The sequence below is a fragment of the Syzygium oleosum genome, unplaced genomic scaffold, assembly GCF_021117445.2.
Source record: "Syzygium oleosum isolate NSW1041296 unplaced genomic scaffold, Sole_v2.1 Sole_v2.03, whole genome shotgun sequence".
NCBI classification, from domain to species: domain Eukaryota; kingdom Viridiplantae; phylum Streptophyta; class Magnoliopsida; order Myrtales; family Myrtaceae; genus Syzygium; species Syzygium oleosum.
Window position 1 is genome coordinate 17,914,807 of NW_026607487.1, and position 26,090 is coordinate 17,940,896.

Here is a 26,090-nt window from a genome sequence, read left to right on the forward strand (position 1 = left end):
AACAAGTTCATGAAAGTCAGGAACCAAATCTTCAAATTGATTGAAAATGAACACTGTCAACAGGGATGAAGAAAAGAAACTTACCTAATAACTGCCCACCCAAAAAAAACACACTTACCTAAACTGTGGTCTGAGCAAAGTGGCTAATGCAACTTTGACTATGCGAGATCACCTAAAGTCCACCACTAGCAAGAAGTGGGACTCAGATTCACTTGGTCTATTCATATATAGGTGAATGTTGACAATAATGATGAAAACGAGTTCTGTTTCGCGAAAATCAACAATTTGAAAAATATTTCACCAACTTTAATAACTATTATCGCTTACAAAAATGAGTTGATGAAAAATGTCTTCATAATTAGAGTGAACATCACGAAAAACCCCACACTAGTATATTTGTTATAAATTTACCCTAACTAATTTTTTGACCACAAAAAACCTTAAACTGGTATACCCGTGATAAATTTACCCCAAACTAATTTTTTTACTACCAAAAACCCCAACTCGGTAGACTTGTGACAAATTTACCATCCGTTAGTTTTTGTTAAATGAGATTAATACTATGAAAAATTACAAATTGGTATGACAAATAGATGGTAAAATTCCAAATTGTTATACTCATCAATTGCCATGTGTCATTCAAATGAGTAACTTGACGGTAAAATAGAGAGCATAAATTTGTTATAGTTTATCAGTTTGAGGTTTTTCGTGATATTAATTCCTCACAATTAACAATAATTCATGACTACACAAGTTTTGAAATCGGATCGAAAAATTTGAAGCACTTTTGTTTCGACTAATTAGGTACGTATTAGCTCGGTGGGTCACAAACCTGCAAAGATATTGAACAGGATCATTCTTACTTTCTTGGTGGCGAAGGAGCGAATGGATGTCACAGGACGAAAAGCCAAGGCAACAGATGAGCAGAGAACCAGGACAAGACAGGCACGTGGCCCTCAGAGGAGGGGGGGCGTGCTTCACTGTCTCCCAGCGGACACAGTTGCATCCATTCTCTCTCTCTCTTTGGAGCTTTTTGATCAATCTCCATGCACTCTCTCTCTCTCTCTCACTCCCTCCCTAATCGCCATCACTGAAAAAGCATCTTTGGATCATCATTACTACTTTTTGAAAGCGTAAGCACGAGAATTTTGGAAACTTGGTGGGCTCTCTTGCCGTCAGTGACCGTGTCCGCTTTTGGCATTTCCAGTGTGTTGGCCCTTTTGCCAGTCTGTTGTCTTGAATCTTTTTCTTTTTACTGGGCCCTTTGTCTGTACTCGGTCACGTTTGCATGGTAAACAACAGGGGGGAAGGAAGAAGAAGAGGATAAGGGAGGTGGAATTGGAAGGGGGGAGAGGAACAGGGCAAGTTGAGGTCGGAGTGGAGCCACCGAATACAAAACCTTGCACTCTCGATGGGAATTCTCAGATCTCTAGGATCTTGGAACTTTAAACTCGATTCTTGAGTGTTTCTCGACAAAAGTCCCTTCTTTTTACTGTTTGTTTTATCCTAGACTCTGCTTTGTTCCTTTCATATTACTTAAATCGGGCCATTGGCCTGTTTCCGACTGGGAATTCGCATGACAGTGAATTGGGCACCTGAAGATGCCGTTCAAGAAGCAGCCTTTAGTAGGATTGAGTTCTTGTTGGGTGACGGAAGTCTTGCTTGATGGGAGTCCATCCAGAGACCCTTTTCCAGAAAGTGGTCATTTAATGTGAAAAAATGGCTCTTTTTGAGTTTTTCATGAGTGGGGACTGCTTGACTAGATGTTGAACACTGCAAGTGTTGTGTACTGGTGAGGAGAATGGAAAGGATGAAATCTGTGTTGTGGGGATTGAGTTTGCTGGTTTTGGCATGGTTGGGGAGTTCCTCTGCCTCTCTTTCTCCTTCTGGTATAAACTATGAAGGTCACTCTCTCTCTCTCTCTCTCTCTCTCTCTCTCTCTCTCTCTCTCTCTCCTACTTGCAGTAAGAAAAGAGTTGTTCATTTTGTTGGAAATCTGTAGATATGCCGCTCTAGTTTCTCAGAGTACAGCATGTAAAGTTTTTCTTTGTTTTTAAAACTGCCATGTGTTGAGATTCTTCTCCAATTGGGAAATTATAAATCCGATATGGAGTTTGAACTCCATTGGTTTTCAACGTGGATGTTACTATTCCAGTTTTCATTAATTCCAGTGGTGCTGGGGCCTCAAGAACTTCTAGGCCTTCCGTACAGCACCTCTTGAACATCGGGTAGCGTTGCTTCAGTTCAGAAAAAGATATGTCAATAAATTTATTTAATGCGTGCACTGGGAAGCCGAAAAAGATATGTCAATAACATTAATTCACAGCAATAACTCTTGATTCATGCCCATTTGTAATTGGAACAGTTGTCGCTTTAATGACCATAAAAGCTGCACTTCGTGACCCGTACAATGTTCTGGAGAGCTGGGATAGGACCTCTGTAGATCCTTGTGGATGGAGGATGGTGACATGCACGCCAGACGGCTCTGTGTCTTCTCTGTGAGTAGCGTTAGGCTTCTCAAATACCACAACGAAAATCTATCACAAATCCTTCATTTTCTCAACTCAGAATGGCTTGTTCATGAGTACTGGCTCTTCTATTTCTAAACAGGGGACTTCCTAGTCAGAGCTTGTCCGGGACTTTATCTCCGGCAATGGAGAATCTTACTAACTTGGAGTCTGTGTAAGCTGTTTCCTTCTCATTTTGGTGATTGCTAAATTTCCAGTGTATTTCACTTAAAGCGAACTCTTAAAAACCTTCCAAATGACCTACATCAACTTTGCATGAGCAGGAAAAGTTACATTTTCAACTAGCTTGGACATAATTTTGTCATGAAGTTCACGTGTTGGGCCCATCATAATTTTTAGAATAATTAGTTGAAACTACAAATTTCTTGTGCATGTGAAGCTGATGTAATTTGTTTGTAAGGTGTTTGGAAGTCAAGCATGTTAGTTGATAGATCTTTCTGCTTATAGGTAATCTCAAATTTTGTTATGAACTGTGTTTCCTAGTGCAAGTTGTGCTTGATTACAGATGTTTCATGCAGTAACAAAGAAAACTCACCTGGTCTCTCTAATTTGGAGCTTCCATGCTTCTGAGTTTTGTTTCTGATTATTTGTGAAGAAAGCATTTCAATCGTATCTCATCAAAGCTCATGCTTAGATATATTCACAGGTTGCTGCAGAATAACAATATTTCAGGTCCAATTCCTGCTTCTATTGGGATGCTGGAGAAGCTACAAAGACTTGATATCTCCAACAATATGTTCAGTGGAGAAATACCGAGTTCTCTGGGTTCCCTGAAGGAACTGAATTATCTGTAATCTTTTAATACTTTATTTTGCCATTTGCAACTTTCAACTATTTTTGCATGTCCAGATAGCTAAAATCCTTTCTATACGAACGATGAAAAATGGGATGGTTTGACCCTAACTACTGTATGCCATTGTTTGCCCGAAGCAGGCGCTTGAACAATAACAGTCTCAGTGGACCCTGCCCTGAATCATTGTCTAACATTAAAGGCCTCACCCTATTGTATGTCCTTGCTCTGCATCAGTATATAATAGATATCTCATTTCCGTTACCTCATTGTGAAATTGAAATTCATTCTAAAATTGGCTTGTAGAGACCTCTCATACAACAATTTAAGTGGGCCTCTGCCGAATATATCAGCAAGGACTTTCATGTAAGCTGCAATTCCCCTGGAAAATGCATATTCTCTCTGTACAAATCGTGAGTTTGTCAATTACTACATCGCTTGAACTTTCTGTTTCTAGCAGAATCACTGGTAACCCTTTGATTTGTGGACACAAGGGCGATGCTAATTGTAATACCGTCCTTCCTGAGCCACTTTCTCTTCCTCCAGATGCTCTAAAAGGTAGCAAATTCCTGTGTTCCTGCTATTTTTCCTCGGTTTCGTAATAGAACTGAAAATCATATGCCTTGATGATGTTATAAGTTACTGATTTTCGCGGTTGGCTAGATCGACCAGCCTCTGGAATAAGAAGTCATCGTGTGGTAATTGCTTTTGGTGCAAGCTTTGGAAGTGCCTTCTTTGTCATCATCTTCGTTGGGATTTTTGTACGGCGGTGGTATAAACACAGACAACAAATTTTCTTTGAAGCAAATGGTTTGTTGTCCTCTCTCTCTCTCTCTCTCTCTCTGCCATTATTTTGCAGTGGTGTAAACTCAAGAAGTATGCAATGTTTCTGCGGTTGTATGGTAGCTTTGTTATGCTAGCATGTCAATTCACTATCAGACATATATTGTTGGATATGCAAACCCCACAATTGGCAGCATATTCTATCAGAGGAAACATAAATCTGGATCCTTTGGGTTATGAAATAATATGATATGGGGTTTTGAAACTAATGTTATGTTAGTTTTTATTCTAATGAAATAAAAATGGCCACAAAGTTCTTAAACTCACAGGCCGTCTTGCAGCATTTCTTTGCAGTGTTTTGCATTGTATCCAAGATTGAACTTGACAGACTTTCTTATTTTATAGTTGTGAATAGGCCTTGAAATTACCTTGCTTCCCTAATTTTCATGAATAAGCAAGGTCTGCACATTTTATCTAGCTAAACTCTTAGCAAGCATGTCAACTAATTGTGCCTTCCCTGCATTCTCAGCTTTAACATTCTATCTTGCAGATCAATGTGACCCAGAGATATTCATGGGCCATTTGAGAAGATACCCTTTTAAGGAGCTTTGGGCTGCAACCGATCATTTCAACTCAAAGAATATTTTAGGCAGAGGTGGATTTGGAATTGTATACAAGGGACGCTTGAAGGACGAGACTCTGGTGGCTGTCAAAAGGCTTAAGGACTACTATACATCTGGTGGTGAAATCCAGTTCCAAACGGAAGTTGAGATGATAAGCTTGGCCGTACACCGAAATCTTCTCAGGCTTTCCGGCTTCTGTTCTACTGAACATGAACGTCTTCTTGTCTACCCTTATATGCCAAATGGAAGTGTGGCATCTCGCTTAAGGGGTCAGCTAACTTTATTTTGTGCTTATATTACTTTTTTTTAGCCCCCTTCAAAGTTGAAAACATCTACACTTCCACTCGCATCAAAACCATCATTAAGATAGAGGTTTTTGACATCGCACTTTCGTGATTTCTGTAGAATGACTTGTGCAGAAGCTCACTCCATGAAACTTTATAGGGCGCTGAACCATTAAATGATGACTGATGAGCCTACATTGTTATCAGGACAAACACATTTTCGCATTGCTACAGTGCCTCCAATCCTCGTTGCACACGTAGACCTACTACAGTCAATCGCTTCTTTTCATACTTATAAACTGTTCCTGAATCCCACCAATTGCAATGCCATGCATTATCATGTCATCAAGACGTTAAGAACTAAAATTACAAGAGTCAGTAGCTACCTTGAGGACAAGAATTTTTTTTGTATTTGTGGACATTATTTTAAATTATCAAATTTATTTATCCATGACCGGTGTTCGCAGCTGTAGCTTCAGTTTCTTTTATGTCTGTATGTCCCATCTCCTTCAACTGTAAAGGTTCTCCAAAATGGCACCACTCTGGAATAACTTGGCAAGTTTGTGCTGGCCTATTTAGATCACATTCATGGGAAGCCGGCTCTTGACTGGTCGAGGCGAAGGAGGATAGCTTTAGGTACGGCGAGGGGGCTGCTATATTTGCATGAGCAATGTGAGCCCAAAATTATTCATAGGGATGTAAAAGCAGCAAATATCTTGCTGGATGAAGATTTTGAGGCTATTGTGGGGGATTTTGGGCTGGCGAAACTTTTGGATCACAAAGATTCCCACGTCACCACCGCAGTGCGTGGTACAGTCGGCCACATTGCACCAGAGTACTTATCAACCGGTCAGTCATCAGAAAAAACAGATGTTTTTGGGTACGGTATTTTGCTCCTCGAACTGATTACCGGTCAGAGAGCCCTGGATTTTGGACGCATACCCAATCAAAAAGGCGTAATGCTTGATTGGGTACTCTCTCTCTCTCTCTCTCTCTCTCTCTCTCTCTCTGGTGATTCAGCATCTTCTCCTTTCTTGTATATTGTATCCTATGTTTCATGGAGCAGTTGCCTTATTGCTCCTGCATCTTTCTGATACTTATTTGCAGGTAATTAAGCTCTATGAGGATGGAAAGCTGAACCAAATGGTAGATAAGAATTTGCGGGATAATTTCAACAGGCTCGAGTTAGAATTAATGGTTAAAGTTGCTTTGTTATGTACAAAAGTTAATCCCCTGCAGCGGCCAAAAATGTCCGAGGTACTAAAGATGTTCGAGGATGATGGCTTGGCTGATAACCAAGATGCCTCCCAAAGGGCTGAGACACCACGGTGCCTATCCGGTTCAAGTCCTCCTCATAGATATGCAGATTTCATAGAAGAATATTCACTCGTAGAAGCGATGGAGCTTTCCGGTCCTAGATGACAGTATTTTGTATAATATGCTTTTCCATTGTCAAGTTGTAGCCTGTGAAATGCAAATAATGCTGTTGATATCTTTCTTTGCTTGCATAATGTAAAAAGGTGAGAGAAACTGAGCGTGTGACCTCTTTTTGCTCGAGAAAAAAGAAATTAAGATGAATGGATTCCCTACTTGTTCCTCGCACATGTTTTCTGCTTGTTCTGCTGGTACTGATGAGCAAAGGGCTGCCAGAGCCATGGATCTGCATGTTTAGCTCGATGAATCTTGGTGACGTTTCATGTTGAAAACACCATTTTTATTTCATTCAGATATGATAGTTAATACATAGAAAAGAACTTGAAAACAAAGATGACAATGAAGAATCCTAACTGAGCTACTTCGTTGTCCTTCAACTTGCCGGTTGCACGGCATTGGCTGGGGTAAGGTATAGCCTCTTTCTCCGTCTCTGTGCTTAATAAGAGCCACGAAAGGAACACTGCCTGAAGTTTTCCATGCCCATCTGACTCGAGTACACGATAGGCAGGCCGTCCACGAATTTTTGTGAGTTGCACAAAGGAGATAGTGAAGAAGCCAATGTTACTACTCACAAGCCTTACATAGCCAATGGCTGAGAGAGAAGTGCTGATATGAGAAAGTATGATATATCCATTTCTCATCATCAAAAGCCAAAAAGTTTCAATGATCTTTCTATTATACTACACTTGGTTCCGATGGATGACGAACCCCCCTTGAATGTAGTCGCTAGATTCGTAGAATGTCAGTGTTCGTGAATTTTGTATTTGCAGATCAAGCAGCCAACGTATCTGGATTATGTTGTCATCAAGAGATTGATTGGATTAGCTTCTAACAATTAACAATAGAGCGGCGACAATTCATACATTCCTCTTGGCCCGTCACGTTTATGTAAGTGAGGACTTTGCTGAGCCTTTTCAAGCTTAGTAAAGGTTATAGGATATTGATGTCAAAGCTGACGTTCCTAACAAGTGCACCATACTTTCTTTGTCCTTGACGTTGTACTTCTCGTTCTTTCCCCTCGCATCAGTGGATCCACTAGCACGTCCTCGTCGCAGGCCTCCTTTTCGCCAAACTGCAATCCTCGTGTTTCCCGATCGCGAAACTACATAATCGGATCTTAGCATCCGAAGAAAGTAACAGAAAATCCCATTTCTAGCGGCTACTTGTTTTTAAGACTTTCGCGATGGCAGATTCGGGTACCGATCTTGAGTTCTAGGCATACACGAATCGGTCCAATCAGGCTACGTAATTTTCACCTCTCCTCTTAATTTCATCTTGCTCTACTCTCATTTTCACTCCTCTCCTATTAGAAGATAAGTAACAAAGCCTTTCGTCATCAGGCAGCCACTATTTTGAAATGGAAGGGACTCAAGCTCCTTGTCAAGATCTTCAAGATGACAAGGAAAAAACAAACAGCTAGCTATAATCAGAAATGCACCCAATAGCAAAAGTAGGCTATCCACTCCACGAGTTCTTTTCATTTTCTCGGTGGATTAAAGAAAGAAGAATCCACGACCTGCTAATCAGTTAAGACAATCTCCCCTTTGCTCAGTTGTTTTCTTGTCTATTCATATGCTGTTGGCTCGTCAACAGTAGTTGGGTATGAACCATACTTTTGCGGGTGGAAATTACAGATGTTGCTTTGGTAGTTGTCCTTTCACTATTATCAGCAAAGAAACAAGCCGCTTCAACCACCGCCCGCAGCGGCTGCGTTGGCTTGCACTCTTGTCCCCCCACGAAGGGATCGGATTTCGAACCCCAGCGTAGTCGTTAGGGATTCTTAAGTGTGGCGCCGTGGTGATGGGTCCTACGCTAGCGTCACCCCAGATTTACCCCTCCGGCTGTCGGCGGAAAGTGGTAGTCAAACTTTACGTGTCGGGAAACTTTCAAAGCCAGGAGAGACAATGGCCTTGAAGGCTCATTGGATGATGGCTAAGGTCTCTGGATAGAGAAGGCATTTTTCAATCTTGATTAGGGTGTAACAACTCACTCACGTAGTCGTCATCGCACAAGTCATCATCACCCGAAAATCGTCATCGCACGAGTCATCACCACCCAAACTATGACAAAATAATATAAAACACCGTCGCTTGAGGTGATTTCCAAGCTTAGGCTCTCAGAATCTTAATGGAAAAGGAGAGTTGAAAGGAGGCTCATTTTGTGACCATTTGCAGATAGAAACGAGATTTACAATGCAGAAACTGAAATGCTCGTTTCCTTCTCTGAAAGCTCCATCAAATCGTGTAGCTATGAGAATTCAGAATCATATTCGGCATCAACATAAGATACAATAGGAATGCAATACCAAGGAAGGATCGTGTCATTTACATGTATGTTTAATTATAATAAGAATGAGTAGTTAATGATCGTTGTGAGAGCTAAACATATGTAATAACTCTATACAAGTAATGATAATAAACAAGTGACTCACTGAACATATATAATCTACTCGTGAAGTTCCCCTCATCTCTGCTGAAGCATTCAAAAGACTCCGAATGATTAAACGGGGCTTGGGAATTTCAGAATGTGTACTGTGAAATCCTCAAACTGCTAGTGGCTTCCGAATTAATCAGGGAACGTGACGAGAAGCTCGTATATTGTGTTGCCAGAACCTCCATAAGTTAATGATCCATTTCATAACTTGAGTCGGCATGCAACCACTGGGAGAAGCTTCACCAACATAATCCGGAACGACAGAGCCAGAGCGATGCATCAGAAACAAAATGTTATCTAGGCTCAACCCAGCTCTCGGTCATTGTTGCATTGCCAGTAGACTGGGTGTCTGACTCATGGCGAGAACTATAAGGTCCACTAAACACGTGCACACTGCATTCCGTGCTTCGACTAGAATTGAGGAACGGCGGTTGTGTTGGCGCAGGTATATCAGAGCTTTTGTTCAGCATCTTCACGACCACCGACATTGATGGCCGCAATTCTGCGGAGGCTTGCACACACAGTAGACCAATTTGAAGTAACCTGGATGCCTCCTCCTCTTGAAATTGCCCCTCTAGAATTGGATCTATGGCTTCACACAGCTGACCCGATCCATACAGATTCCACACCTACAAGACAAAGCATCAGGTTCTCACATAAGTTTCTAAACCAGTAACAGGATTTGTTGGACTGTTGGTTGAAAAGATAACTTTACCATTTGTAAGATAGAAAAGGAACTCTCGGAGAAGTTATAATTCTTCTTTCCACAGAGTAGTTCCATCATGAGAACGCCATAGCTGTAGACATCTGCCTTTTCAGTCAATTTGCCGCGAACGACATACTCTGGAGCCATGTAGCCCCTACAAAAATCAAATTCAAATTACAATAAGGGTAAATTAGAAATATGTATCCATCATGAGTAAGCATCTGAACAAACCGTGGTTCACCAACTTCCAACAATCAGTAGTAGATGCTACCATATCACCTCAGGAATTTTTCTGTGCTTTTAATTGTTTCCCATTTCACTTCCTCAACATCACACAGCAGAAACATGATGGAGTTAAACTAAACTCACCTCATTCACAATCTAAAGCTAGTGTTTTGACGCACATAAATGTCTAACTAGGCACTACCCAAAGGCAAGTGAAATTGGGATAAAGGAAATGAGACGTACAATGTACCAGCGACAGCGGTGCTGATATGAGTCGCATCTTCTGGAAATAACCTAGCTAGTCCAAAATCAGCAATCTTGGGCATGAAGTCTTCGTCCAGCAAAACATTGGTTAATTTAATGTCTCTGTGTATGATTCTTAAGCTCGACTCTTCATGAAGATAGGCCAGGCCCTCCGCTGTACCCAAGATGATCTTACACCTCATCTCCCAACTTAGTGGTGGAACGTTCTTTTTTGCTGCATCAAATTGGGTGATCATCATTTCAATCAATTAGGAATTAGAAAAAGAAAAGCTCTAACTCAAATATGCAGAGAAGAGCCACAAACCAAAAAGGTGATCATGAAGACTTAGGTTGGGGATGTATTCATAAACAAGAAGGCTCTCAGGACCAGTGATGCTGCAGCCCAACAATTTGACCAGATTTTTATGATCAATATCGCTGATCAAGTTCACTTCATTGAAGAAATGCTCAACCCACTGTCCTGTGTTAAATACCAGCCTTTTGATGGCAACAGGCTTCCCATCAGGCAAAATTCCCTATACAGAGAAATAAAAATTTATCCATTAGCATGATGGGTAACATGCCTACTTTGAACAGGAAATGAGGAACGCTAACCTTATAAACTGAGCCGGACCCTCCCTGTCCAAGCTTACTGGATTGGTGAAAATAACCAGTGGCCTTCTCAAGCAATTCATAGGAAAAGTTCAGCTTGGATTTGTTCACTACATCCGCCAGAAGTCCCAACTGCCTCTTTTCTGAAGCAGAAGACAGAGCAGGGTAAGATAACATATCATGCTGAGAAGAACGTTCTATTTGTAACAGCTACATCAAATGGCGTTTACCTCTAGTCTTCCTGACAAGTTTCATCCTTATGAGGAAAGCAGCTAACGCGACAATTAGTAGCAGAGCCAACGTAGAAGATGCCACGGCCAGAACGATCAAGCGTTGCTGTCCTGGCAAGAATTACAGGCAACTCACTCAAATCAATATCTTAAGCAAATTCAAGGGAAGATAAATTATCCAACCAATGATTATATGATTCAGTCAACAATCTAGGGATCATCGAGCAGAAAGACCAACTATGCCACATGAACTGCGAATTCTTGATAAGAACTACAATTCGGCGATCCTTTCTAATGTCTTTATACTTTTGATATCTTATAGCAGAACTCACCTTCATTTCTTGGAAATGGTTCGGTGGTGTTGTAGAAAAACTTCTCAGTCGAATACATGAAGTAACATCCGGCATTCAAGCCCCTCCCTTCCTCTTTGGGGGGACACGAGCCGATCCTCACAGCCGTATCATTAAGACAGTTTTGGCATTCGCTCCCATTCACAAACTTCCAGCACTGAGCCAACCCGTAAACCGACACATTCCCACGAATCACAGAGCCCACAGAGAACCCGTTATTGCTGGGCGCTTGCAAACTCAAATTCCTCCCCAACTCCACAACATTGTTCCTGAACATCGTCTCGTTCCCTCTGAAGTCTTCCTTACCACACACTGCCTTATCGTAAAGACTTAAACTCTCGTTGAAGAAATTGTAATCATCGTACCTATCGAATCATCCAGAGCAAAAACTTAAGCTATTAGCACTATCATCTCACCGTCCTTTTTTAAGTTTCCGAGTCCGCCGCGAGAGAACACAAAATTAGTACCTGAGATAACAGCCGTCATAGAAGAGACGACCGCCGCGAGTGCCCTGGAAGGGGGAGCAACGGAGGATCTGGGTCTTCGCCTGAGCGACGCAGAGGTTACAGTCGATCCGGTCGAGGTCCTTCATGCACTCCGCGAACGCGTACACGGTGGCGTTGTCGTTCGCTCCGCCCACGACCGCCGACGCGAATCGCCGGGCGTTGATCTGAGGGGTCACGGCGTGCATCGCCGCCACGAAGTTGGCGACGAAGGCCGGGCGGTCGGGCAGGGAGGCGGTCCGGTTGGTGCATATGAGGGCCGCCTGGTGAGCTCTCGGATCACAGAGACAGAGGGCCGCCAAGAAGAACACCGAGAAAGCAACAGAAAGGACGGAAGCGGGAGAGGGAAGGGAGAGCATCGAACACCAGGAATTACAAACTATTCGTGGAAACAGAAGCTCAGCTAGTCAAGAAATACTTCTGGGCATTGTAGATATCGATCCAGGGCCATGCAAAACGAGAGAGAGGAAGAACGAGAAAGGATGGATGGTGGGTTCCGTCTGGTTCTTGGCTATCTTTCCCCCTGCTTTTTGTTGTGCTTGCGGGTTGAAAACGAAGGCACCAAGAACTGCCCAGATATCGACTGATGCAAGAGAGCAAAGTCTTCGTCGGGGGTGGGAATGAGAGGAGGAACAGGTGGACGTGAAGACGAAGATGATGGGGGCGGGGGTTGATAATTTCCTAATTCTTTCTGTCGTGCTTTTGCTTTTGGGCAAACGTGAAGGTGATGCTCGAAACAGAGACGTCTGGTCGGCAGAGGTTGACTTTTGGAGCAGCTTCAACGCGGTGCGGTGCCATTCCCAAACCACGGAGAGAGAGACGGAGACGGAGGATGGTCGGGAGGCACTGCCCCCCGAGGAGTGATTTGCTTGGAGTTGGAGATCTTTCCTTCCTATGTGCTGGAGGATTAAAAAATTATTGCATGTTCGGTGTGGTGTGGTGTGGTGTGGTGCCACTCAAACTATTCTCGCAGCTTCGAGATTGTTGACCCGAAAACTGTTCGGCAACGATGAAGATGCTGGACTGTCGAGGTTCATCTCCTAATCTTCAAAAATAAGCTCACATGAATTTATTTATGGAGTTATGATATGGTGAACATATAATGAAACATCCCTCCCCCTGTTGATTTATATTTTGAGTTAATACCGCGAAAAATCCCAAACTAGTATACTATGATAAATTTACCCAAAATCTCATACAAGTACATACGTGACAAATTTACCCTTCGTTGATTTTCGTTAAATTTTAACGCCAAATTATTAAATTTGATAATACGTGGCAGTTGACGGATGTTCCACGAAAGCACTTTTTAGTGTTTGGTTCGCTTAGGAAATGAGTCAACGGAATATGTCTTCCTAATAAGACTCTGTTTATTTCGCAGAAAACAACTTTCAGGAAAAAATTTTCTAGATTTTCCGATGTTCGGTTTACGAAAAATAAACAAGTCAAGGAAAACATACACCTTCAAAAGTGAGGAAAATGATTTCCTCTTTTTCCTTCTTTCACCATATATTTAAATTATTTTTTATTTTTATTTTTTCCATTTGCTTTTTTCTTGTTCTTCGACTTGCCACGGCCACAATGTCGGCAAGGCTCGAGGCCTCGCAAAAGGTCAGCGAGCTTGTTGCTCGTGAGGCCTTGAGCCTCGCCAGAACTGGCGAGCTCACCACAACTCATAAGGCTCGAGCTTGCTTGTGGCCGATCGTCGGCCTTCGCCCTGGCCGGCGACTGGGCGAAGAAAAAAGGAAAGAAAAGAAAAAAAGAAAAAGAATGAAAAAGAAAATTATAAATATTTTAAAAAAATTATTAAAAGTAGTGCATAGAGGAAAATCAAATCAGATTTTCCATTCCAAACGGTGGAAAATATTTTTCGAGTCTTTTTAAGATTTCAACTAAATACCAAAAAATTGTGTCATTTTCCTAGAAAAATGGTTTATTGGATAAAACATCGCATTTTTTTTTGTGAATAGGGCCTTAGTTAACTCTTTTCACTCTGTTTGTTTCACGAAAAATGAATAATTTGAAAAATATTTCTTTAAAAATGATTGACTTTATAACTTACAAAAACGAATGAACAAAAATATTACAGTAGTTTTTGAAAATGTTTAGACATAAATTATTGTCGATATTGAAAATATATTACATTGACTACTTATTTCAAGTGATACAAGCGATGATTTTTAAGAAAATGTATCAAATCATTCATTTTTCACGAAACAAACGGATCCTTTGTCTGATCGAATGGTGAGGGTGTCCATCAAAAGGCCCCTTATAATAGATCTTGGGCTTGGGCCTCAGCTCCCATATGGTGGTCATCAATCAGACTTTCACATTTCATTCATTGGACAAGAACCTCACATTGAACTTACTAGACCTGCACAGGAGGATGGCTCTCGGCATCTGGGCTTGTAGCAGCGGAGGCCACCGATCTCCGGCCCCTCTCCCTCCGGCTATTGTCCGCAAACTTCGCGCTCGCCTGATGGAAGCCGCTCTCCCGCTCCTTCGCGCTCCACTCCGACAAGTAGTAGTCCTCCTCGGTCCCGTCCTTCCCCGCCGATGGGCCGCAGAACATGCCGCCCCACTGCGGGAAGTATATCAAGGCCATCGGGAGGGTGCAGCATATGATCATGATGCCCATCAGAGTTATTCCCATCTCCTTCGAGTACCTCGACCCCTTGAAGAATATGAGTTGGGTCAGGACGGCTCCGACGTTGCCCCCTCCTCCGGTCATTCCGGAGATCAATCCCAGTGACCTAAAATTATGTACACGCAAAAGATTAAGGAAATCTTTCCGATGAATTTTAAAACAAGAAGCTGAATAGGGATAGCAATGTTGGACACCATCCGTTCACACGACACGAGATAAAACACTACTTACAAAGAGAAAATTTGAATATGACATGATATGATTCACTCAACTTTATATGTTGACACTAATTTTAAATATGATTACAACATGCTAACATCAATTGCCAGAGTTAAATTCCACCACTAAAGTTATACGGCTGGGGAAAATAGGTCGATTTGGTTTTGTGACGGGAAATATGTCTCAAATTTGAAGTTGATTACTCTCGACTATACATGGAACTTGCATTGAACTCAATAGGGGTTATTAAACGAAACCCTAATCCCGTATCCCGCTTGAGTTCACTTGAATCCAAAAAGCTGTATACTTCTCAATGTTTTGTAGGGGTACGGTACAGAAATGCAAAAATTAATAATGTAATCATCTAAAACTCACACGGCACCAAACTTGTCATGCCAACCAAAATCAGACTACAATCTTAAAACTGGGTTACAAATCGATTTAACGTGATGTGCTGCCATCTTCACCCAAGATTAGTTGAGTGGGACACATTTAGTCTAGATGCGACAGATACCATGTACATTTAGTCACGATAGCCGATTGCTAACGTGAATAGAGTGTCGAAGAAAGTACTGTCTTCTCTCTCTTCTAGAATCCTCTCTCTCAGATTTTTCTAAAGTAGCCGTGTGCAGACTTTTCCAAAGAAAAATCAACTAACAAGTTGTCGAGAGGACTTCTTCATTACTCTAGAGTTCTATAAAGATAAATCAGCCAAAGCAAGGTGCAATGTAATGGTTACTTTAGGAGATATTTAGAAGAGTGTGGAGACTTCCTCCACCGACTTAGCACTAGTATAAATAGGCAAGAACCCTCTCCCATTTGTATCAAGCATAGAGTATGGTGTGGTGTGTGGTGTTGTGCACCAAGTGCTGTGAGCAGAGAGTGGCATAAAGTAGTGGGTGTCAGTAAATGAGTGGTGTTATGTATTAGCTTTTGTAATAATAAAAGATAGTGCTTATTGTAATTGACAATCAGTTGATTCTTAACAAGTGGTATTAGAGCCCAAGTGCTAGGGGCCGGGGACCATATCAAAGCATGCTGTTGGGGATCGTGAACCCAACAATCCTAAGCATGGTGTGCGAAGACAATCGTTAGGTACTATTGCATGGAGTATGCCAAAATTCTTCCAGTGCATAATCAGGGACTGTGCTCGATTGGTATGGGACCAAGCTTGCTTGATGTAGTGCCGGGAATTATATCCAAGTTAGATGGCGGATATTTCGAGTTTGGTGAACAATGTTGAGAAACTCAGCAACTCCAATTATAATAATTAGAGTACCCGCATGCAGTTTTGCTTGCTAGGTCAAGACTTGTGGGATATCTTTGGCGGAGGCAACACCACACCACCCATGAGCGATGGCAAGTTAAGAAAATGGAACATCAAAGCAGGTAAGGCTCTATACGTTCTTGCTGTGACTATTGAAGATGAGTTGTTATAGCACATCAAGAGCGCAAAGACCTCAAAGGAGGCATGAGATAACTTGGCAGTGCTGTTTGCGAGGACGAACGATACCAAGTTGCAAAGGTTGAAGAACGAGCTATTGTCGGTGTCGCAACAAGATATGACAATAAGTCAATACTTTTCCAAAGATAAATCTCTATGTGATGAAACTTCAAGATTAGATACTCAGAATGCCATCCCCAAGACAAGAATGAGGCCAATGATTATTCATGGGTTACGACTGAAGTGTAATGGTATTGTTACGGCGAACCATGGATGGGCAAAAGAGCCAAATCTGACTGAGTAGGAGAATATATTGTCCAATCAAGAGGCTTTAGACAAACAAATGTCTAAGGTCTCATTAAGGATGATGAAACTGCACTCTTTAGTAGTAAAAGAGCGTTCAAGAGCCTGATGAGAAATGGTGCTGGCACAGAAGATGGCAAACAGAGGAAAAGTCGTGGAAATTAGAAGAGGCGACAATAATGGAGAAGCACTCAGCTAGGGGGAGCTCATCGAGATCACGACGACAAGGATGATGAAAGCAACATAAGGTGTAGTAGACGGTACTACATCTGTGGCAAGGTAGGACACATTGCTATAGTTTGTTGGTTTAGACGGGAAAACGAAAATGCTGCAACTTTTATCAAGAAGGAGATTGAAACCCAAAAAGATTAGGACTTCCAAGCGCTTGTTGCAGTGATGGAACGAGAAGAGCTCGCAAATGCCTGTATAGTTGAGTTAGATGATTCGACAACTCCTGTCATGTCCTCGAAGATGAGCAAGCCAGGGGAGAACTCGATGAAGTAAGTAAGCAATCGTGAGAAGGAACTGCAAGAGATGCAAGATATGATGAAGAGGTTGAAAATCGAGAAGGCAAAGATGGAAAAAATGTTGAAGAAGAGTGATGAGATGCTGAGGCAGAAGGATATAGAGCTCAAGATCAAAGAAAGAGAACAAGAGAAACTCTGGCATGAGCTTAAGATGTTGCAAAAGTGGAAAGAGAAAAAGATATATTGGCTCAAGAAGAGGCCATGTTCAAGGTGCAAGGGTCAATGGACTGAGATTAATAGGAAGAACCCAGAAGCAGCGATTAAAGAGGCCTCAAACATCTCGGGTGCAAAGTGGAAGAGTAAGGAGAAGAAGCCCAAGGAGAAGAAGGTCCAAGCTCTTTACACCAAAGTGTTTCAGATGGAGTTAAATCAGTTGAAGCACGGAGTGAAAATCACAAATGAGAGGCTTGACCACACGAGCTGCAATCTTAGAACCCCAAATCCAAAAAGTTCAGACTAAGGTCGTAGCCACAGAGGCATCGGAAGTTAGAGCATACAGTGCTAAATCAAGTCCCATCTTGCACTTCCTCAGTCAGCAGTAGAAGTGCGCAAAGCCAATGAGGAGTACGAGAGGTTAAAGAAAGAAGATGATAAGGCAGTTGACGAAAAACAACTTGGCATGGTTGCTAGATCCGCATTGAGAAAGACTAGTCAGTGAGGGGGAGTGTTGAAGAAAGCACCGCTTTCTCTCTCTTCTATAATCCTCTCTCTCAGATTTTTCTAAACTAGCCATGTGCAAATTTTTCCAAAGAAAAATCAACCAACTAGTTGTCAAAAAGACTTCTACGCCACTCTAAAGTTCTCTAAAGATAAAATCAGCCAAAGGAAATGGTAATGTAATGATTACTTTAAGAGATATTCAAAAGAGTGTGAGACTTCCTCCGTCGACTTAGCACCAGTAAAAATAGGCAAGTCCCTCTACCCTTTGTATTAAGCATAGAGTATGATGTAGTGTGTGGTGTTGTGTAGCGTGTGGCGTGAGCAGAGAATTGCGCAAGGCAATGGGTGTTAATATGTGCGTGATGTTATGTATTTGCTCCTGTTATAATAAAGGATAGTACTTATTGTAATTGGAAATCACTCTATTCTCAACATTGAGCTCGTATATATGCACCTAAAGCATGCAAAAATTGCCGATTTGTTCAAACAACCATGTTATTTTTATAATAAAGAAGGTGAAAAACGAGAAAAAGTCTTACCTCCGGGACACGAAGGGAACCACACCAAAAGTGAGCCCACAAGCCGCCTGGCAGAAGATAGAGAAGGCGATCATGACCCCGATGGACGCACCCAACGATCCGACCCGACCCAGGACCACGCACAGTACGCCTCCTATGGTCTGCACCACCCACAGCGTCCACAGCCGCCCCCTCATCCCGAACCTCTTCCCCACCACGTCCGAGATCACGCCGCCCATCGGCCTCGAGAACAGGTTCGCCAGCCCGAAGCTCGCCGCAATCATCCCCGCCGTGTGCAGGTTCAGGTCGAACCTGTCGTAGAAGTACTCGGCGATGATGTTGTCGATGGTCAGCTCCACCCCGAAGCAGTACCCGTAGGTCAACGCCAGTATCCACCCTCTGTAGTTGGCGACGCCATGGTAGAGCACCTTCGAGAACTCGTCCTTGGGCTTGTCCCCTTCCTTCTCGAGCTCCTTGAAGTTGCCGTCCGGCATGTCCTGGCCAAAGAGGATGACCGCGAAGGCTGTCAGGGTCTGGAACACGGCAGGGATGAAGAAGGCGATCCTCCACGCGGTGAACTTGATGGCGCCGGCGTCGCGGATGACGGCGAACACCAAGGGCATGATGAGCTGCGTGGCGCCGCCGCCGAGGTTGCCCCACCCGCCGGCCACGCCGTTGGCGGAGCCAACAACGTTGGGGGAGAACATGGAGCTCATCCAGAACTGGGTGGAGACGAAGGTGGCGAGGGAGAAGCCGGTGAGGAAGCGGAGGACGAGGAAGGAGGAGGCGGACGAGGCGAGGGAGGTGCAGAAGACGGCGGGGGCGGTGAGGAGTATGAGGGAAGCGGAGGCGAGGCGGGGGCCGAAGAGGTCGCAGGCGGAGCCCATGGCGACGCGAGCGAAGACGGCGCCAGAGACGGAGGCGATGCTTGCGTTGCCGATATCGGTGGCAGTGAGGTTGAGGTTGTCACGGATGATGGGAATAAGTGGCGGGGCGGCGAAGGTGGAGACGAAGCAGGCGAAGAAGGAGACCCAGGAGAGGTGGAAGGCCCGCATGTGGGGCTTCGCGGCGGAGAAGAGGCGGAACTCGGTGGCCTTGTGCTCCGAGTCCACCGGGAGTGCGAACTTCTGGGGCGGAGGAGATTCCATCTCTACTGTTGATACTGTCTCTCTCTCTCTGACTTCGGAAGAACTTATACTGCTGCTATAGTTAGCAAATACAGAAAGTACATATTGTAAAGCGGGTGCTTTAATATGGTGGGCATCTACACCAGCATTTGAGTTCCGCACGATCGGGACAATCGCAGCGTGCGGGACTTGGAAACTGAGAGTCGAGATCGATGCCTCTTGGGACAAAGAAAGAAGAGGGCCAAGCTCGTGGGAGGAGGTCAACAGAATCCGCCGAGTCTCACCGTTCTTCTGGACCGTGCAATGGAGCAACTTTGAGGGATTTCTCGTTTTCAAACGAGTCACAAATGCAATGTGAAGGCACGATCGATACAGAAGAGCCGTGAAGGGAACGTGGTTCGATTTTCAATGGCTGAGGTGACGTGAAGCTACAAGTTGCTACGACGGCCCAGAGGGGGAAAGGGAAAGGGATGTTAGAGTGGGACTGCAACGCAAGTTGAGTTGCGTATCCATGCGTTGACTCGTCAGGATTGGACCGGGAGAGCCAATCCTCCCGAAGCCGAGGAGTTCGTTTCTTTTACTACAATCGGTAGGAGATGCTTTCGGCGATCGTAATGAAAAAGACCATCTTCACGGTCAATGCCCCCGATGAAGCCATAGTCACAGTAGTTACATTGATGTCGCCACTACTATCAAGTCTCTCTTTCTCTCCCACGCCAAATCTAGACAATCTCTGGGCATGTACTGTCATTGACACCTCATTGAGATCCTAGCCGCCGTCCAATAGATCTTCACGAGACTATATTTGGAGGAGCGGACACCCTTTTTGCAGTTTCCGGTGATTGATTCTATTTTTTTACTCTCGAAAATATAAATATAAATATAAATTCATTTGGTAAATTTTTTGTTTCTATAATTAATTTTGGAACAAAATTAAGAATCGAGAACAAGAATCAGAAATGGAAAAGAATTTTTTTTTCTTTCTCTTCTTCTGTCTTGGCATGCGAGGACTGGACCCTCACGGTCTGGGCGAGGGCCGCCCTTGCCTGATCGAGGGCGGCCCTTGCCTAGGCCACGAGGGTCCAGCCCTCGCCGGATCGAGGGCGACCCTTGCCCTCGCCTGTGGCAGGTCCCCGGCGACCTGGCCATGGGCCAAGAAAGGAGAAGAAGAAAAAAAGAAAATAAAAAAAGGAAAAAAAAAAGAAAAAAATATTTAAAAATTTAAAATATTATTAATAAAAAGAAATTTTGTGCAGTTACCAAACGCATTTCTGTTCTTTTTTTATTCCAGTAATAGAAAATTTGGGCGGTTACCAAATGCCTTCAAATGCTTAGAAATTATTTTCGGAAATGGAATTAAAAAAAATCATTTATAAATAGAAATTATTTTCAAGAACAAAATGATTACTAAACGCACGTTAACTCGTCAATGACAACAAGAGAGAGCTCGATGTGCTGTTGAGCATTCATCACGAGCAATGAGATTGATGACGGGTAGGATTTTCGCGAGCGATTCTTTTAGGTATGGTCAAACATTTTAGTAAAACAAGCAACATGCAAATAAATAGATATAAAAGGACCCTCATATTGTAATGAAGGCAGTGGGGGACTGGGGCGTGGTGCGGAGGGCAATCCGGTCATTTTGGCGTGGAGAGTGGTAGCTCTTGTTGACTGGGCTGACCGAAGAATATTCAACGATTAATAAGCACGGGGATTTTCATCACCAGTTGTCGCAATCAAGGAAGACAAATATCTAAACCTCTAATCCTATTTTAGTACAAACCCCCTTTTCCACCTTTGACTTCGTGAACGATTAATCATTTATTTGACCAAAAAAAAAAACGATTAATCATTTAATTTCACTCCCCTTCCCAAATTTTTCAACGCGATCAATCTTTTTCCTGAATTTCTATTTGCCGTAATAGGTAGGTCAAGTTTACCTTTAAATCTTTAGACGACCATACCATACTATCAGGGCGTGCTCAAATCTGCAGATTAAAGAACGTAATGAGCTTGAAAGATTATAAATAGTGAGGCATAACTTGAAATACATTTGAGAAAGTCATAGGTATTAATGGAGTTTTTTGAAAGTTTTATGGGGCATTAGAGCAAATATAAGATGGCTGAGTACATGGCTTATCTCAACGAGCGAGACCGCTCTGTGTCGGTGCAATGAGACCGTGTTCAAATCAAAACCCACCAATGTTCAAGCCAGAAGAACCCATTAAATGTCAAGTTTTTCATATTGCTTCGTATGCAACTCTGCTCTTAATGCTCAAAATGAAATCTGACTTTGCTTGTTTCGTCGTCTTCCCAAAAGGGGCCAAACACAAGGGACACAGACGTGAATTTGCTGCCAAACCTTGTTGCAGAAGTCAAGGGTTTCACTTTCCATTCATTTGACCGAATCAAGCAGTACGAATTCCGTAAGAATTAGGTTACTTTTTTAAGTACGGAAAAATGACACAAATTGCGCATGAACTTTGACCCAATGTATAATTTTATTCATGAATTTTTAATTTATTCAATGTAGTCCATGAACTTTAACCCAATATGCAATGTAGTCCCTAAACTTTTAATTTGTTCAATGCCATCCATGAACTTTTGGTACATATTCAATTCAGTCCCTGAACTATATGAAAATGTTCAATGTAGTCCTAAATTGAACATGTGCCAAAAGTTTAGGGACCAAATTAAACAAATTGAAAGTTCATGAACCATATTGAACATTAGGCTAAAGTTCATGGACTACATTGAACAAATTAAAAGCTTAGGGATTAAATTGCATATTAGGTCAAAGTTCAAAGATTGTTTGTGTCATTGTCCCTTTAAGTATCTTTTGGCTGCCCTGTCGCTTTTTTCCTTACATCAGAATTGCCGACTTCCAAGACCCCCCCTCGCAGAAAGCATTGTTTGCACCATTCCAATTCACACGAGCCTAATGACTTAGATAAAAGCATCGGATCTTAGGTGAGGCTCACCTAATCTCGCAGTCCATATTTTGGCTCGCTTCTGTATATAAGTGATGCTTTTAGAGCAGAAGATGATCGCAGAAGTGTATAGACATCACTTCTATTGTGATCATATTCTGTCTGCTGATGGGATGGACCTGGTGGCTCGTTGTCGGCGCTGTTCATTGACCAGGCCTGGACTAAATTCATTTCCTGAATCATCGTGCATGAAACTCTAAGATCATCCCGCTACTTGAAATTGGAACCTTGCATGAAAGTCCATCGAATCATAATATCGAATCGAATGTCTATGAATTCTGTTCCACTAGGATGGGCTTTGACTCCATAAGCTAACAACTCCGTTAGAGACGTGCATCGGAGCGAATATGATGAGTTAACCGAATTATGCGACTGATTAAAGCACAAATGCCATGATTATAAGGGTGGACCACGTCATGATACCGTGTAGAATTAATGGGCGGAGACTTTATTTTCTTGCTGCAAAACTTCCGGACCTTCCGAACCATAATGAGGCGAGAAAATCACAACTTTTGGCCAAAAAATACAAAGTAAGGAAGTACGTGTAGGACCAAGGAGAGCGGGCGAAATGGAAAAGCTGATCATGCCTTTGAGACATCATCATTGGTTCAACGGCAGACATTCCATTACATTCCACGCTCACCAAGCTTTTTCCCAATCTTTACAGGACAGTAGTCCCTCTGGACGTTTAAAATAACTCGACATGATATATAAACGTACAGTTTTTTGTATATGAGTCTTCGTTATTATATTGCTGCATGCATCAAGGTTAGATTCTAAGCTATCCAGTGTAGTAGTGTAGCTTTTTATTTCGGAGCACACAACATACCAAAAGAGAATGAACATGCACAGACAGATTTAGCCAGAGGGAACTTTCTTAAGCATGATCGCTTCAAACCAGCGCAGGATCTTCCCAGCCCTCCTCGTTTTGGTCTCGTTTCTTCTTCTCTCTGGCGTCTGCCCGTTACCATTGTCGGGGTTCGACGATGATCGTCGTCGCGCAGCCGACTACCAGAGTCTCCGGCCACAGAAAGAGCTGCGCAGGCTGAACAAGATCAAGACCCATCTCAGGAAAATCAACAAGCCTTCCGTCAAGACAATTCAGGCATCCATCGCCATCCTTTATTAGCTCTAGTTCTCTCTCTTTCCCTTTTGGTTCCCTTTTCGGGCATTTGCTAATTTATGTATGGATGCTCCAACATCAATTTGTTTTTGGCCTTGTCTCAGACCCTTCAAGGTGAAGTTATAGATTGTGTTTTGCTGCATCAACAACCGGCTTTTGATCATCCGCTGTTGAGAGGACAGAAGCCACTGGTAATTTTCATCCTCGATGCTAAATGACATAGCATGATCAGCCAGTGTAGTAGACTCAAATTCTTTTTTTTCTTGGATTATTTGCTCAGGATCCGCCCGAGAGACTGAGAAGTCATGATCTGACAGGGATGATGTTTGTGGAGGATTTTCAGTTATGGAGGAACACGGGTGAATCGTGCCCGGGAGGGACGATCCCAATACGGAGAACAAGCGAAGAGGACATATTAAGAGCTAGCTCTCTACAAAGGTTTGGGAGGAAAGCAGGAAGATGCGTCAGAAGAGATTTTCTCAGCTATGACGGTCACGAGGTAAGGGCTGCACATCATTCATTTCCTATGGCCAAAAATTGGTTATGATGTTCAGCCGGGAAAACCAAATTGAAACTCAGAAAAGAGAGTGAAATGAGATACAAAACCAGTCTATGTAGAGTGAACACGATGCCCGACCAGATATCAGATGACGCGAATCGAGCTTGTTCATTAGAAAATAAAATTTCATTGATAGTAGAGTGATAAAAAAGTATCCAATATATAGAGATAGGCTCACATATACAATGTACCTGAACAGCATGCGGTCGGGTATGTGACTGGAGATCAATACTATGGAGCAAAAGCAAGCATCAATGTTTGGGCACCTCAAGTCGCCAATCAATCCGAATTCAGTTTGTCCCAGATCTGGGTCATCTCCGGCTCGTTCGGCGATGATCTCAACACCATCGAAGCTGGTTGGCAGGTGACTCTTTTTTTTTTTTTTTTTGGTCGAACCTGTTTGGCAGGTGACTTGATTATTCTCTTTCTCTACATCGAGCTAGCTAATAATTGTCCTCAATTTTTTTTGGATTCTCGCAACAATGTTAATGTACCGATGCTTCGATAGGATGGGAAATACCTATATTTCCACTCTTTTAACTCGCTTGTATTGTAAATTGATAGACTGAAACATGAATATACATATTTGAATTTGGACAGGTTAGTCCAGAGTTGTACGGGGACAACTTCCCAAGGTTCTTTACGTATTGGACTGTAAGAATAAAACCGACATCCTACGAATTTTTTCACACTTTTCAACAATTGACATCAATGTTTGGGCTGTTTGATGATCGATGTATATATGACTTGGCACGAGCAGACTGATGCATATCAGACAACAGGATGCTATAACTTGCTGTGTTCAGGCTTCGTCCAAACAGACAGCAGGGTTGCACTTGGAGCTGCTATATCTCCCACTTCTTCATTCAACGGTGGCCAATTTGACATCAGCTTGTTGATATGGAAGGTATGCATATCATTTTCACGACGCATATATTGTGTTCTCCTATATCACTACATCATTCTCGATTCGCACACGTCGAACTCAACGAGTTATATGTTGGAAAACATGTGAAGATATTAACTAGATTCCTTTGTGCGCCCATGTACTTTTTCGTTTGAATTTCACATCAGCTGTGCATGCTTGTGTGCGTGACGTTCTGCACGCTCCAGCTGCATGCTCCATCAACGTGAAAACCTTAGTCAGCCCCAGTACCTTTAACTTTGAAACGGGGTGACCACCATGGGCTTTTTAGCCAGTGCTAGACGATCGTGATTAATCACTCCTGAATATCAAGAAATTGACTTTAAAATTCATTAGTAGTAATCTTTAGCTAACAGTCCCTTTAAGAAACATAGAAAACGGACAGAGAAAAGAAGGGGTGAGGAGAGAAGTGGAAAGGTTATCAAAGACAATGATAGAAGGGGACATCATCAAATCTTTAAGCGTGATGCACTGGCGTGTGCTGGAAAAGCCAGTCAAAACACATAATTTTCTTCAGCCTTGAAGCGAAAGCTTCTCGATTGAGGATTTCACATTGGGACGAAGCCTAAGCACGAAGCATGGCCCCTTGTTCTGATTACATGGCTACAATTATTGACTTTGATTATCTTGTGTTTTTGCTTAGAAGTCACCTCTTTTTGTTCATACAACTTTTACCTTTTCCCTTTACAAAGCAATCCTCAATTCGAGATAGTTTGACTGACCAGAATTATTCCCCTTAATCAAATACATGTTTTACGGATGTTTTTTTATATAATGGTGTTGCATCGACACCTTCTCTTGATGTTGTAGGATCCGAAGCACGGGAATTGGTGGCTGGAATTCGGGCCGGGCATTCTAGTCGGGTACTGGCCGTCGTTCCTGTTCACTCACCTAATGGACCACGCGACCATGGTTCAATTTGGCGGGGAGATCGTCAACTCCATGCCCTCCGGGTCGCACACCACGACCCAGATGGGTAGCGGGCAGTTTGCCGGAGAGGGCTTCGCCAAGGCCTCCTACTTCCGCAGCCTGCAGGTCGTCGACTGGGACAACAACCTGACCCCGCCGTCGAATCTCCAGGTCGTCGCCGACCACCCGAATTGCTACAACATCCAAAAGGAATACAACGACGCGTGGGGGAATTACTTCTACTACGGCGGACCCGGGAGAAATGTGCAATGTCCCTAAGAAAGGAGCTGGGACATCTTAATGTTCTCTTTTTATCCAACTTATTCACTTATTGTACGAGTGTGGCGTTGGATGTGTTACATTCTCTTCTATAGAAATCGAGCCTTTTGACTAAA

General features: G+C 42.9%; 4 protein-coding genes across 8 annotated transcripts; 2 read left to right on the forward strand and 2 right to left on the reverse strand.

Annotated features, from left to right (window-relative positions):
* Positions 1-1,307: 1,307 nt before the first annotated feature.
* Positions 1,308-6,610, forward strand: LOC115671917 (protein NSP-INTERACTING KINASE 3-like). Of its 5 annotated transcripts, none has more exons than XM_056309081.1 (11): positions 1,308-1,904; positions 2,366-2,498; positions 2,611-2,682; positions 3,175-3,318; positions 3,462-3,533; positions 3,625-3,684; positions 3,776-3,876; positions 3,982-4,128; positions 4,652-4,993; positions 5,588-5,962; positions 6,116-6,321. In XM_056309081.1, the coding sequence occupies exons 1-11, from the start codon at positions 1,802-1,804 to the stop codon at positions 6,121-6,123; spliced, it is 1,557 nt and encodes a 518-aa protein (XP_056165056.1). In that variant the 5' UTR covers positions 1,308-1,801; the 3' UTR covers positions 6,124-6,321. The 5 variants fall into 5 exon arrangements, with proteins under 5 accessions (XP_056165056.1, XP_030449467.1, XP_056165055.1 ...); XM_030593607.2 differs by having other exon boundaries at positions 1,310-1,904; positions 5,588-5,979; positions 6,116-6,610; XM_056309080.1 differs by having other exon boundaries at positions 1,310-1,904; positions 3,991-4,128; positions 5,588-5,979; positions 6,116-6,610.
* A 2,152-nt stretch (positions 6,611-8,762) lies between these two features.
* Positions 8,763-12,271, reverse strand: LOC115671712 (cysteine-rich receptor-like protein kinase 3). The gene is made up of 8 exons (XM_030593336.2): positions 11,709-12,271; positions 11,224-11,606; positions 10,892-11,002; positions 10,665-10,804; positions 10,375-10,585; positions 10,050-10,284; positions 9,591-9,735; positions 8,763-9,504 (listed from the first exon to the last, which is right to left on the reverse strand). The coding sequence occupies exons 1-8, from the start codon at positions 12,101-12,103 to the stop codon at positions 9,169-9,171; spliced, it is 1,956 nt and encodes a 651-aa protein (XP_030449196.1). The 5' UTR covers positions 12,104-12,271; the 3' UTR covers positions 8,763-9,168.
* A 1,726-nt stretch (positions 12,272-13,997) lies between these two features.
* On the reverse strand, positions 13,998-19,582 carry LOC115671742 (high affinity nitrate transporter 2.5-like; the record flags this gene model as incomplete). Its single annotated transcript, XM_030593373.2, has 2 exons — positions 13,998-14,497; positions 18,084-19,582. Coding segments are annotated over 2 exons (1,884 nt in total), but the record flags the coding sequence as incomplete, so codon positions are not given.
* A 3,316-nt stretch (positions 19,583-22,898) lies between these two features.
* LOC115672130 (uncharacterized) lies at positions 22,899-26,090 on the forward strand. Its single transcript, XM_030593908.2, has 7 exons — positions 22,899-23,284; positions 23,407-23,493; positions 23,583-23,801; positions 24,061-24,225; positions 24,462-24,515; positions 24,622-24,768; positions 25,597-26,090. The coding sequence occupies exons 1-7, from the start codon at positions 23,063-23,065 to the stop codon at positions 25,972-25,974; spliced, it is 1,272 nt and encodes a 423-aa protein (XP_030449768.1). The 5' UTR covers positions 22,899-23,062; the 3' UTR covers positions 25,975-26,090.